This window comes from Fringilla coelebs (assembly GCF_963513975.1).
Source record: "Fringilla coelebs genome assembly, chromosome: 2".
In the NCBI taxonomy this organism is placed as follows: Eukaryota; Metazoa; Chordata; class Aves; order Passeriformes; family Fringillidae; genus Fringilla; species Fringilla coelebs.
The window spans coordinates 41,316,711-41,330,073 of NC_140029.1; the positions used below are offsets into that span (position 1 = coordinate 41,316,711).

Sequence of the window (13,363 nt, forward strand, 5' to 3'; positions counted from 1 at the left end):
CTTTTTGAGCAATCTGTACAAGGGATGGGCAATGATAGAGAAACCAGGGATGTTTACACCAATATCCTAAAATTCCCATTGACTGTTGCAATTCTTCTAATATGGACAGATTCTACCTATGCTCTATTTTTCCAAGGTGTCAAAAGCAGCTCGATTAATCTATCAGGCTTTGAGGAACTTGACCTCCTTTGTGCCCTTGACACTTGGATGTAGGAATGTCTAAACCTCAGGCTGTTAACCCATTAGTCTCCTTTTCTGCTGCACACACAACCTCCATGGGGCCTTCTCCACTTGGTATTGTATTGCTGTGTTCCAAAAATGTAACTACAGGCCCCACATCGGGTGCCTGAAGGGTCTGTTAACTGTAGGACTGGTCACATTCCAAAGAGCCAGTCTGTCAAAATATGTGGTTCTTTTAGATTGCCAGAAATGTATTTACATGCATATTACACATACATATATGTATACATACATACATTTGTTAATTTATTTATGTTTATTTATAACATTTTGTAACATATTTATTTATAAACATTTATTTTTTTTATAATGTTTATTTATAAACATTAACTTCAGGTTAGCTATTTATAGCACTAACAATACAACTGCAATCACAAGCCTAATTTCCTGGGTCAAAACGCTTGTCATAGCCAAGGATTCAGTTCTGAAAAATGTCTGGTCTCTGAAGACCTGCTCTAAAGCAAGGGGGTTTATTTTCTTCCAAATTGCTACACTTTTTAACCCAAACCATGGTAACTCTGAACTGCTTGGAAGAAAAGAATTGCATTTTTTCTTCTTTTTTTTGCGAAACTATAGTCTGCAGCATCTTTAGTTGTCGAAATTAAATGTGAAAGATACCGAACGTTGATTGTATGAATGACATAGATAACTTTTCTTGTAGAAAAACACAGGTGCCACCCATTGGGAATTTCCTCACTTGCCACACCTCCAAAACCATCCAAGTGGTCTCCATCAGCTGTCCGCCCATCTGGACAAAGAGCAATCATCCCTGACTATAGTTCTACACCAAAGTAAGAAATGCCATTCTAAAAACACTCATCCCTCAGATAACAGTCCTATGGGTTTGGGTTTTTGTGGCTGATATGAACAGTTCCTCAATTGTAAGAAGTGAGGAAAGAATTCACAAAATTTCCATATAAGCTTTATGCTTGCAATCAGTCTTGAAATGACTTGTCTCATTATTTTTAGACCCAGGAAGATTCTTGGAAGTGGAGCTTCCAGAAAGACACCTAGCCTCACGTATGTTTTGTTCCCTTGCCTTTTTGAAGACGACATTTTTGTTGACATGTTTGCCACACAAAAACTATTATTAAGCTAAATTCATAAACATTGTTTGGGCTGCATACTTCATTTTTTGGTTTAAAGTGTTGCTCCATTTGTGTGTGTTATTATAATCCCTGAAAGATAGCATGTTGTTCTTTCAGCATATGTATTCTTTGTTGTGGTTGAGAAAGAGATATTCAATAAGATCAATAGCTTCCTTTAGTTTCTCTCTTAGATGCTTTTTCTGACTGTAGTAATAGCATTTAGACACTTCGGGGACCTAATTTTTTTTTAGTTTATTAATATTTTCATACTGCAGCCAAAATGAAATACAATATTCCACGTTCCGTTCACATCAGGTACATTACTTTGACACTTCCTGCACTGAAAAATTCCCACATCTAACTATTGTCACAAGAGACTTTCTGTGGCACAGATTCCTTGACCCTGAAATTTGCTCTACCTGCTGATCCATGAAAGCCCATCTGTGTTTGCCTGGCAAGACTTGTTTTATATTGGTCTCTTCTTTTGTAAAGATGGTTGCGTAAATGGAAAGAGTCCTGTGTGTATAAGAGACCATTTTGGGATAACTTTCTGAATTCAATTAGCGTGATTTCTTTTAATTTTTTCTTTTAAATAGTTAAAATTTGGGGGCGGTTCTATAATTTTGCACTAAGAAAGATGCACATTATTGGAAAGGAAAATACAAGGAAGCTTAAATGTGTATGCATTGATGCATGCACTGAAACCCAGTAAGTGCTCATGTTTTATGCGGTTTTCCTTAGAACACCACCATTCAGTTCGGAGGAAGAAGCTGATGAAGATGATATGAAACAGTCTTATGTAACACCAGAGGCATTACAAAAGCAGTCAAAACCATCAAGCAGCGCAGTCCATGCTTTTCAGAAGCCTTTTGGCAAAAGCAATGGGGATGGGATGGAGGAAAATGGACCTCAAGCACCTGGATCACCTGCCAAAGCATCTAAAGGTTTTTCACTGCATTTGTATATGGATGTTGTAACAGCTGTGCATGATTTTGCGTTTCATGGTAATATTTCTGTGTTAGAAAACATAGAGAGGGCAGACTACCTGGTCTTGAGTGTATATATATACATAGGTAAACACTTAATGTTTTTGCTAATGTGTTTCTGTTAATATATTACTTAGAGATGTGCGTCATGCTCTTCTATCTAAATTCAGGAAAAGACACAATCTTTGTCTCAGAGAGACATCTTTCATTTATTTTAACTTTGGGGAAGATTTCTAGAGGGTTTACAGTAAAGTCCCTCCTTGCAAATGGAAACTGTCAATTTAATTTTTTTCTGAATTTTAGGAACAGTTATTCAGAAACTGACCAAACAAGTTGGAGAGAGTCTTTCTAACCATGGAAGTAAGAACAAACCAGCTGGAGGAATTAATGTTGCACAGGCATTTACTAAGAAAGAAGGAGTGAAAGAACCAAAGGTATCACTTTTAATATGCAGCATTATTACATTCAGTAATTGAACTATATGTATGTTGAATTTTTTTTCATGCTGAAATCATCTTGATGCAACAAAGAACTTAATTCTCCAAGACAGCTTTGGAATTACAGCTAAGTAGTCTTTTTGGGTACACCTGCACTGGTGTATAGAGAAGTGCTAGCAAGGGACCAGTGGCAAGTTATTTCATCCACATTGCTTATTTAGCTTATACCTTGATTGATTTGGATCACTACAGCTCAAAGTTTGGGCATGGTATCCTTCTTATCTTCCATTCCTGCAGTATAGACAGTCCTCCTTTACTTGTGTCTTGCTTTGATGGAGGAAAAAAGGAATTTGCTTATCTAATATTTAAAAGCATTATTTCTAGAGCTTTATCTGAGTCTCTTAAATACATTTTAATGAGAGGAAAAATTCCATTGGTCTTTGTTCTGCATCAATCCACAATCACTAACTGCTTTCAGACTGCATCAGATCTGTTGCTGTCCATTGAGTATGGCCTGTGTTCACCAGCAGAATACTAACACAATGGATTGTTTACCCCTCAGGCTTCTAAGGTCCTGGTCTTCTCCTCAGTTTAGAGTTCTATAATTGGTAAACCATTTTGCTGCAATTTGGGGTCTTTGCCTGGACAGTTTTTAAAAGGAAAAAAGTTGCTTCAAATGAGAGGTCAACAGCAGATACTGATTTTATTTCCATTTGAGTAGTTGTTACTAGATTGAAGTAGACAGATAGGTACTAGTTCTAGCATTCAATACAATAGTTTTTCACAAAATTAGCAAATAATAATTACTGAAAATCCTGTTTTCCATAATAAAACTGATACCCTAGGGCTTCCTGGTTGTGAGTTAAATCTGAAACTCATCACTCCCTCCAGAAACAGTGATACTTCTATTTCATTTTCCAGAAAGGAGTGATTGTCCTAATCAACTTTGGCCATGAGGATGGCATAATCACATTTAGCCTGTGTCCTTGTTATTGCCATTGATGACACCTAAGTTGTCCATTGACTGTGTGGGAGCTGCAAATTGCACCAGACTCAAAATTATCAATGCAGACATGACTATTACGGTGCAGTTTTCTATCTAGAGTTATTTCCAAATTCTTTGTAATATTAGATTTTTCAAAATCATAAGATGTTCACAGTTAAATTGGCAGGATGATTTTGTAAGGATCTTTAGATGGTGAGCCACTGTGTTCTGGAATCTGGGCTTCAAGGGCAAAGACCTGTAGCAAAATAAATCTCAAAACTTATGTTTTAAGAATGCCATGATATTCACTGATAATCTCCCTTCCCACATCTCTCAAGCCCCTGAACCTTAAGGCAAATATTTGGGGAATTAAATCCCTCCTATTGTGGTAGAACGTTGAGTTTGAGACCCCCAGAGTAGCCTGAACTTATATATATATAAATCCTTGGGACCCAGTGAGATGCTTACCAGGGTCCTAAGGAAGTTGGTTGACATAGTTGCAAGGCCAGTCTTCCATAATAATTGGAAAGTCATCGCAGCTGAGTGTAGTCTCTGATTGGAAAAGAAAATAAATCCATTTTTTTAAAAAGCAAGAAGGAGAACCCTGGGATTAACTATTGGCCTACTAATCTTACTTCTGTGGCCAGAAAGATCATGGAACAGACTCTCCTGGACAGAAAATTAGACTATAATGAGAAGCCAGTAGGTTTTGATTAGATATTAGGAAGAAATTCTTTGCTGTAAGGGTGGTGAGGCACTGGAACAGGTTACCCAAGGAAACTGTGGATGCATCATCCCTGGAAGTGTTCAAGGTCAGGTTGGAGGGGGCTTTGAGCAACCTGGTCTAGTGGAAGGTTTTCCTGGCTATCGTTGGGGAGTTCAACTGCATGATCTTTGAAATCTCTTCCAACCCACATCTTTCCATAATTTTATGAAAAATATTGTTGCTATGATTCATTTGGAATACACTGTGTCCCTGATATATCCTGTATGGACAGGATGAGTTCAGAATATGCTTATGAAACCAGGGCAGGTACTGCTACTTTTTTTCTGCAATCTTTACAGAAGAACCATCTTGTATGCTTTGGTAATTATATGCATATATTTATGCCCATATTTATATATTTAATGTATATGTCTTTATATAAGTCTTTGAGTTAATAAAACGGTTTAGCAGTTTTGATTGGTGCCATGCATTTACACTCAATCAAAACTGAATTCTTTTGGAAGTTGACATGTTTATCTCTATTTTTTACTTTAACAATCATTTGGGACTTCTTGAATGTTCGAGGAAACTCTTCCTCCAGCATTTCTCAATATATGTGAGTGACTTTCCCATTACCACACCCTCCAAACGCAGATCATTTGAAACAGCGCAGTAATGAATTCTGGTATGTTAATAATACAGCACACTGAGCAGATCTGTCAGTTTTTGAAAAACAGTTTGCAATGTTAAAATGGAGTTATGTTGCAAGATAAGCAGTACTGCAGTCTCTTACCCACTTTCGAGACACACAACATGTTCATATTTGTTGATTTTTCTCTAGCATATACATACCTTACATTGCTTTCTAATAGCATCTGAACCTTCCTTCTGTGCCATGGAAGCACCATCTAGGTCCTTACTGTAATACTGGAGGTTCCAATGAAATAAGGTTTTAGCTTTAGGAGAAAACATTGTTTGCTTTCCACAGTTAAGCTCTCTAAAAATAGCTCAAATCCATCGAACCACATTTGACTGAAAAATAGGGAAATTCTGTGGCTCTTCTTGCTAAAGCTGAATGAAGATGTTTAGTTCTCAGGCCGATGAGGTAAGAGGGACCATGGACTCATTGCCTTCAGGTTAATCTGTTTGAATTGACTCTCATTTTGTAAACTTAGTATACAAATCCACCACTTAATTAAAATATGTTTTTACACGCTGACACTGAGTCTTGAGGGGAATGTATATTTAAAGTTTGAGCACCACGTGGTTTTTTAAGTGTTCATTATTTAATTTTCTCTTTAAAATAAATTAGGTTTAAATTGAAAAGGCCTTTACTGCAATATTTTTTCCTAGTTTGACTATAGAATGCTTGTTAACTGCCACCTTGCATGTCATATCTTTATTGTCATGTAAGTAATCCACATTCTAATGCTTAAAGGACTTGAATATCCCAGAAAAAATAATCCTATTTTAAAGCTGGCATATAATACCTGAAAACAGAGGTTTATGTCAGATACAGAACTGGCAGAACTTTATGTTTGCCGTTCCTGACTTAAAAAAAACCAGCCAAACCTCTTTTAGTTTTGGAACGATAACAGTGAATTAATATCATTTAGGCAATTGAATTAATGTGGATTTTAAAACTGTGATGATAGATTTCATAAAGGCCATGTGCCAGTGCATTCTTTAGCAGTTTCACATTGTTGTGTTTAGGAAAGAACTCAGCACAGCTTGAACAGACAAAGGAAAAATGCCTGGTTTTTCTTGTCCCTGTTAGCTCGCAGAAGCTGATGAAGATGATTGGGATATTTCATCAGTAGAAGAAGACATTTTATTGATGAAAGAGGACAGAAGTCAGAAGGCAATGGCAGCTCAGAAAAACGAGCCCAGTGCTGCATCTGTGGTTCATGCATGGGGCCTTCCCAAGAAAAGTGCACCAAAGGAGGAAGGTAACATATTCATAAGTGACTGACCCACCCAGAGGAGGATTAAATACAGTGTATTACACATTGTAATTCAATAGATGGCGTTTTTTAAGAAAATAACAAGAAAACCTTTATGTTTGGTTTCTTGCTATATAAATATCATGTTTTATGATACTTAGTGGTACATAAACCACACACACACATAAATACACAGTGATACCAACTTAAATTTGAGATTTTAAACCGTAATATTATCAGACTTCAACATCATCTTAAAAATTAATCATCTGAGGGTTTTTTTCCTTCCAAAATTTAATAGAGAAGGGTACTTCGTATCTAACTGACTAACCAGGCTGAGATAAATATTTGAACTAGTGCTAAAGCAAAAGCCTCAATCTTATATATAATTTATATAGTAATTTCTAACCCTAACATTTCAATATATGTAAAGGTCAAAGCTGTGTCAGTTACATAAGGATACTTCTGGTTATTTTTGAAGGGAAAGTAAGGTTGACACTGACTGCTTGTACTGTGCTTTATCTGCTGTGAGAGAAACCATCTGCATATTATCAACACTTGTCATTTGCTACTGGTTGCAATTTGGGGCTTCCTGAAATCCAAAGGTGTTTGCTCACATAGCATGTAATTTTATTTTATAGACAATGCAAAGTAAAAATATCCCCAAAAGAGTATTAATAACTATTAATTGTTCTGTCTGTTTGTTTTAAAAGGCCTTCATGAAGCTGATAATACAAGCACGTTGAAAAGCAGCTTAGTCACTGTAACAGACTGGAGTGATTCTTCAGACATATAATTGCTCCATTCCTGATTGGAGGTCCTGCTTTTGGGTTCTGCTGGGGTTCAAAAGGCAGGTGAAAACATCAAGTGTTTCCCAGTAAGTTCTCTCATTGGTCCTGTAATAACAAGGAGTACTGTTTACAGAGCTCTTGTGTCTTTCAGTCTGACTCTGAAAAAGAATATTGAAATATGTATTACTGGCCATGTCTATTTGGAAACAAAGTAATTCTTCTTTCTTTTTGTGGTAGCTTAACCCCAGCCAAGCCCCACACAGCTACTCACTCACTCCCTCACCCCTGAAACTGGGGAGACTTGAAAAAGTGAGAAAACTCGTGGGTTGAGATCAAGGCAGTTTGATAGGGAAAGCAAAAGCCACACACACAAGCAAAGCAAAACAAGGAATTAATTCACTGCTCCCATAGGCAGACAGGTGTTCAGCCATCCCAGGAGAACAGGGCCCCATCAGATGTAATGGTGGCTTGGGAAGACAAAAAACACTACAAATGTTTTCCTCTTCCTCCTTTTTCCCCCACTGTATATACTGTGCATGATGTTACATGGTCTGGAATATCCCTTTGGTCAGTTTGAGGCACCTGTCCCACCTGTGTCCCCTCCAAATCTCCTGTGCACCCCCAATCCTCGCCGATGTGGTGGTATGAAAAACACGAAAGGCTCTGTGCAAGCCCTGCTCAGCAATACCAAAAACATCTCTATTACCAACTCTGTGTCCAGCACAAATCCAAGACACAGCCCCATACCAGCCATGGTGAAGAAAATTACCTCTACCCCAGCCAAAACCAGCACACTCATGAGTTCAGTGGTGAAAGTCTCTTTCATTTCTCTGAGGTGAAGATTTTACCTCTAATGTTTACATAAAGATTGAAACTGGTCTTGCAAGAAAGCCTGTTAACCAATGAACAGAATATACTGTGGAGTATTACTTTATACAATCTTTAATGCATATTTTTTATATTTTATCATGAACTTTATATAAAATTGTCAACATTTTAAAGAAAATATGTCCATGTATTAAACTATTAAGTTTCTACCATGGTTTACAATAAACACTAAATGAAAAGAAAAAAGCCTCAGCTCTAAAACTAATCATCATTAAATGCCTCCTCTATGGGTAAGTTGGTTTGTTGTGGGTTTTTTTGTATTGGAGTTCAGTCTTTGTTTGCATAAAAGGACAACAACTGGAAAAAAATTACAATGTCAAGCCACAGTAAGGAAAGCACTAACTTGCCATTGCAGAAGTACTTGACATTTCTGCTTTGTCCATATTGGCTGCCTTCTTTATAAAAAACACAGTAGTGTTTCTACTTAAATGAAGTACAAAAATAACATAAAACAAAAAGAACCTCGACTTTGTAGTTCTAATGTAATTTAGATAATATCAGCTACAAAACTTTTTCTATACTGTGCCATTATTAAATAGGACGGTTCATTTTTTTAAATTTACACTCTTGTCCCAAAATAACCAACTTTTACTGAAATTCCACAGGTCCATCAGTTCAAACTTCACGAAAAACCTGAATTTGGGTCTGATTTGAGGGACTGACTCTAGAAAGCATTTTGTGGTTTTTTGTAATCTCTATTCTCATTTATTGACTTGTACAAATGCTCCCTCAAAAGTCATCACATTTCCATGGACAGACAAAGGAAAAACACTGGCTGAATTTTTGAACTGCAGTATGCCAATACAGCGTGTGTGATGCCATTCCCATAAGCAGCTGACATGACAAACTGAATTAGTAAATACCTCGTTTATTTTTTTTTTCAAGAATGCAACATCAGCTCATGATTTCCAGGTATAAACTTTACAATACCAACATCAATCTTAAAATATTATATAATAAAATTTACATCAGTATGTAAAAAGCTGCAAGTTAATATTTTTAAAAGTCATTGTCTTAGTGGTAAGTACATTGGGCTTGGGGTGGGGGGAATCACTGAATGAAACGTACAAAATCACGTTTAAAAACGCTTTGAGTCTTCCAACAGTGCAACTAAACGTAAGCGTTCTTGTCAAAGTGCTTGGGTGGGCTTTTGTCGGGGACGCTGTTGTGGACCTTGGTACGAGAAGACATCACAGATGTGGCTCCATTATAGGCATACCCCCTCCTGAAGAGAAAAAAACAGCCATTTATGCTCGTCCCACAGACAGGTGGCATCTCTGTGTGCAGGCATTCTAGTAATAAAGCTAGAAGAAATGTATGGGAATGTACCTACAAGTTTCAGGGGAGGTGGCACGTTCCTACTCTCTGTGGTCCATTCTAGTTAAACATTGCCCCTCTAACTATCTCTCTGCATCTGTCTTTACACTTTCCTGTACCATATATCCCTCCTTCACAGCTAAGTAATTTAGGGCCTAACGATGAAATAATTTAAATTGTGGCAGACCCTAGATGAACAGTTACTCTCTACAGCTGTTCCTCTTTGTTATCATCCCTCTTCAGCTGCAGGAGGTCCCACTGCCACCACCACTTGCTTTTGATCTGATGATTTGAGATCAAAGAAACTTGTTTATTCATGCCTATAAAGCCACCTGACCACTTTTCCTACATCAGTGAATGCACTCTTTTGCAGCTGTAGTAAATTTATGAAATATATATATATATATATATCTCACAAGTATTTGTTCTGAGCAAATAGCCAATTTCCTTTAATGGTAGACAAAGCATTATCCTTACATCCCCTTACTTTCTTTTATCCACACAATCCTTTTCAGAATCTCATCACAAAGTGTTTTGAAACAGTAATCGAACTGCATACATATAGCAGGTAAAAATGCAGAGGTATTGATTTCTTCCAGTAAGTAAAACTTGTGTTTTACCTTGCAGAATTACTGTTTTCAGCTATTGAGAAGCAGAATATAATGCCACCAATTATGCAGAGTGATGCTCCAGCCCATCCAATGAACAAAGCGGCTCCTAATTCATACCTACAAGAAGTCAATAAATGTATTTAACAAAAGAGAGCATGGATTTAAGAGGGCTATTTCCAGAATAAAATAACTAAATATAATATTTTTCTTGAATAACTGTCCATTGACACATAAATTATTCACCACAAAATCAGCAGCTCTGCAATTCACCAACGTTCTTTTCATTATTTCCTTCTGACTCAGGAGGCAAACTCTGTCCCTGCAGTACAGCTGGGCAATGCTTCTGTCCCTGCTCAGCTGGGGTTAGGGGAAGGCCTGGTCTTTGTGCATCTCCTCCTGGATTGCTTTGCTGTGGGGTCATGTCATGCTGTGGCCTGTTTACAGCACCAGCTCCTCCATTTCAGTTTTGTTCTTGTTGGCTCCCAAACCAAACTGGACTGGGGCTTTTGCTGGGCCAGAGACTACAAATTCTGCCTACAACTCTCCTCAAGTTTCCCCTCTGGTTCTCAGGATCTGTCTGCCTCCATCCCTCATCATCACACACCAGCCTGCTTAAAACATGAGGGTTTGTACATATGCATTTTATGCATATGCAATATACATGCAATGTTGCAATATACATGCAATGTATATGTATGCAACATAAGCATATACATACACAGGTGTGTCTGGTATAAGCACTTGCACACACAGGTGCGTGGCCCGGCATCTTTCTCCTTCCCTAGTCCCTGTGGCTGGGTTCTATCTGGAAGAAACTGCTCCCCAGCACCTCCATGGGCAGAGCTCCCAGTCACCAGCAATGGTCCCCTCTGCTGCCTCAGCCAGCCACAAACTGTTTGCTGCCAGGAACTGCTCTCTTTGTCTCTGAGAGGAGACAGTGGTGCTTTAGGAGCGTTATCCCACTGAGTCCGTGTTTCTAAAGCAGCAGTAGTAAATGAAAGAAGGGCAATGGGAAGAGATTCTTTTCTTTCCCCTCAGTGCTGAAGCTTCAAGACAAGCAGCAAACCATGGATGCTCCTTGTCTGCTCCATTCCCCAGCTCTCTGCCTGAGTACAACTCTTAAAGCATGTTAAGGATGACCTGCATTAGGCTGCAGCCCAACAGTCTCCAGAGTCTCCTATTCCTCACCTTTAGAAAACACTTGTGTGTCTCTTGCTCTTTCTCTGCTGCAGTTTCCCTTTAAGGAGACATTTCTCTTCTCCAGACTCCTGGGATCCTGCATGGAAACACAGGCCCCTGTCCCCCATCCAGCCACAATTACCAACCAGGAGTCTGTGCTGTTCAAGCAGATGCTACTAAATTGATTTGTTGTAAACTGTGGTGATGCAGCCAAATAAAAGCCCCTGGCTGACACCTTGCCTGTGCAACTGCAACACTGTGTAGCTGCACTTCTCAGCTAGTTGTGAACATTTCCATGTGCACAGGCCCTAATTCCACATTACCACAATATCTAACTGAAAATACCTGTCAACTGTTCTGAAAAACTTGTATCTTTACAAAAGGACACTGGAGAAACACTCAAAAAGAATCCAGTGAGGTGTTAGAAGACTCCAGACGATAAATCCTCACTGGACCAGGAGGCACATGCAAGATCTGTGAAGAGCACACGAGGATCAGGTGCACGGACTGTGAGGGGAGAAAGACACCGGGATTTCTTTGTTCAGGCTCCCTCTCTGGACACACCAAGCTCAAGCTGAAATAAACTGACTCTGCCTCAGAACCCTTCCTCAACACCAGCATGGAGCTTACAGACCCAGCCCCCAATTTAGACTGCTGGGAACCATTGCTCCTTCTGCCCTGGAAAACTCTCCCATTTCACTTCAAAATCTGTCAAACCTGTACAGTTTTAATTCTACTTCTGCTTACATTTCCAACCACCTTGCTATGGTTTTCACATGACTCAAGGAGCTTTGTGTCTCTCTGAGGACAGGGGGTTCTCTGATTAGAAACAGAGATCTACATCAGGGCTTATCACCTAAGATCCCATTATGTTCAGCATGCAAGAAATACAAAGTGCACTTCTCACACACTTTTAAGGCACCTCTTTCATTGACTATACAAGCAGACCAGAGGGACTAGCTCAGATGTGAGGTAAGCCGCTTCAGGGGGATGCCTCCATCCCTACAGGGCTGCCAGAGCACACCTAAGGTACAAGGACCAGGATTAGGCTCTCCCCACAGAAGTCAATGCAGATCCCTCCACTGCTGGACAACAGAGCTGGACCAAGATCCAGGATGGCTGTTGCAGTAACAGCTTATTTGCCAAGACCATTTGCCTAGAAAGTGGGAAACAAAAGTTTCCATATTTTTATCTAACAACATGAAATCATTGACCAGAGGCTGAGGTATTTAAGGAGTCCGAGCGCTATCTTCCCTTCCTCTTTGATTGTACAGAAAAGAAATCATGACTATATTTGATAGAATTGGGTAGACAAGGGGTACCTGAGTGTTACCTACTAGCTGGCACAGAAGACATGGGGTTCAGCCTTTGTAGTTGGGATTGTTTGACCTTTTGAAGCAACACTTGTTACTATACCATGATTAAATAGATTAAACAGTATGGCCCTGCTTGGGGGACTGCCACACCACCAGGTTAATGAGTTGCAGAGCTGTCCTGATAAGCCTTTCTTCCACATCTTCACACAGAGAAAACAACCTTTCTGATTTATACTGGTACTTAGGAGGAAAACTCAAGCTTTTCAATTGCATGTCAATGCCTATGTGAGAAGTTAGTCAGATAATTTCAATTAAAAATAGAAAAGAAGGCTGGAGGGAAATCCTGAAGGCTGACACAAAGTGCTGAACATTTTGTGTCATTTGTTTCCCACTAACATTATCTCAAGCCTGTCTGACACTGCCGGAGAGAAATGTGCAGTAAAAGGCAAAAGGTTGAAACCCTCTCTCAGTGAAGAGACAATTCCAAATTTCCACAATATACCAGTAAGCATCTTAAATGTGCCTGCAATGCATAACAAAGTAAGGGTTCAGAGATGGCAACAAAATGGAAATTTTACATCAGTTGATAGAGGAAGGAACTGAATGCCACCATTAGCTCAATCTGATGCAAGGTCACTGCATGAGCCATGTGCATTGTGGACAACTCAAATTAAAATTTTAGGATTTCCTCTCTGCCTTTATCTTTGCAATCATGATTATGTCTGCCCACAGCTGAGCTATGCTGGTTGTCCACAAAGAAAAGTAATTTCTGGAGAGGATGTTTTACTACCATTATTTCAGTATTTAAACTGGATTTCTCATTCCTTCACAGTAAAATTCCACCATGAGGTCTTCCTGCTCTTTCGCAGCAGACAA

General features: G+C 38.9%; 2 protein-coding genes across 4 annotated transcripts in view; one reads left to right on the top strand and one right to left on the bottom strand.

Moving 5' to 3' along the window:
- The window catches only part of DZIP1 (DAZ interacting zinc finger protein 1), a gene marked incomplete at its 3' end in the record, with an annotated part of 37,840 nt that extends 30,659 nt beyond the window's left edge, over positions 1 to 7,181 (top strand). The window contains exons 16-21 of the mRNA XM_084226208.1: positions 902 to 1,031; positions 1,210 to 1,260; positions 2,070 to 2,272; positions 2,618 to 2,748; positions 6,220 to 6,391; positions 7,099 to 7,181. Coding sequence (XP_084082334.1) covers positions 902 to 1,031; positions 1,210 to 1,260; positions 2,070 to 2,272; positions 2,618 to 2,748; positions 6,220 to 6,391; positions 7,099 to 7,181 — 770 coding nt within the window. The remainder of the gene's footprint in view (positions 1 to 901; positions 1,032 to 1,209; positions 1,261 to 2,069; positions 2,273 to 2,617; positions 2,749 to 6,219; positions 6,392 to 7,098) is intronic.
- A 1,993-nt stretch (positions 7,182 to 9,174) lies between these two features.
- CLDN10 (claudin 10) overlaps positions 9,175 to 13,363 on the bottom strand; it is a gene marked incomplete at both ends in the record, with an annotated part of 54,353 nt that continues 50,164 nt past the window's right edge. For all 3 annotated transcript variants that reach the window (XM_084226654.1, XM_084226653.1, XM_084226652.1), the window contains 2 exons: positions 9,175 to 9,289; positions 10,002 to 10,109. In XM_084226654.1, coding sequence (XP_084082780.1) covers positions 9,175 to 9,289; positions 10,002 to 10,109 — 223 coding nt within the window. The remainder of the gene's footprint in view (positions 9,290 to 10,001; positions 10,110 to 13,363) is intronic.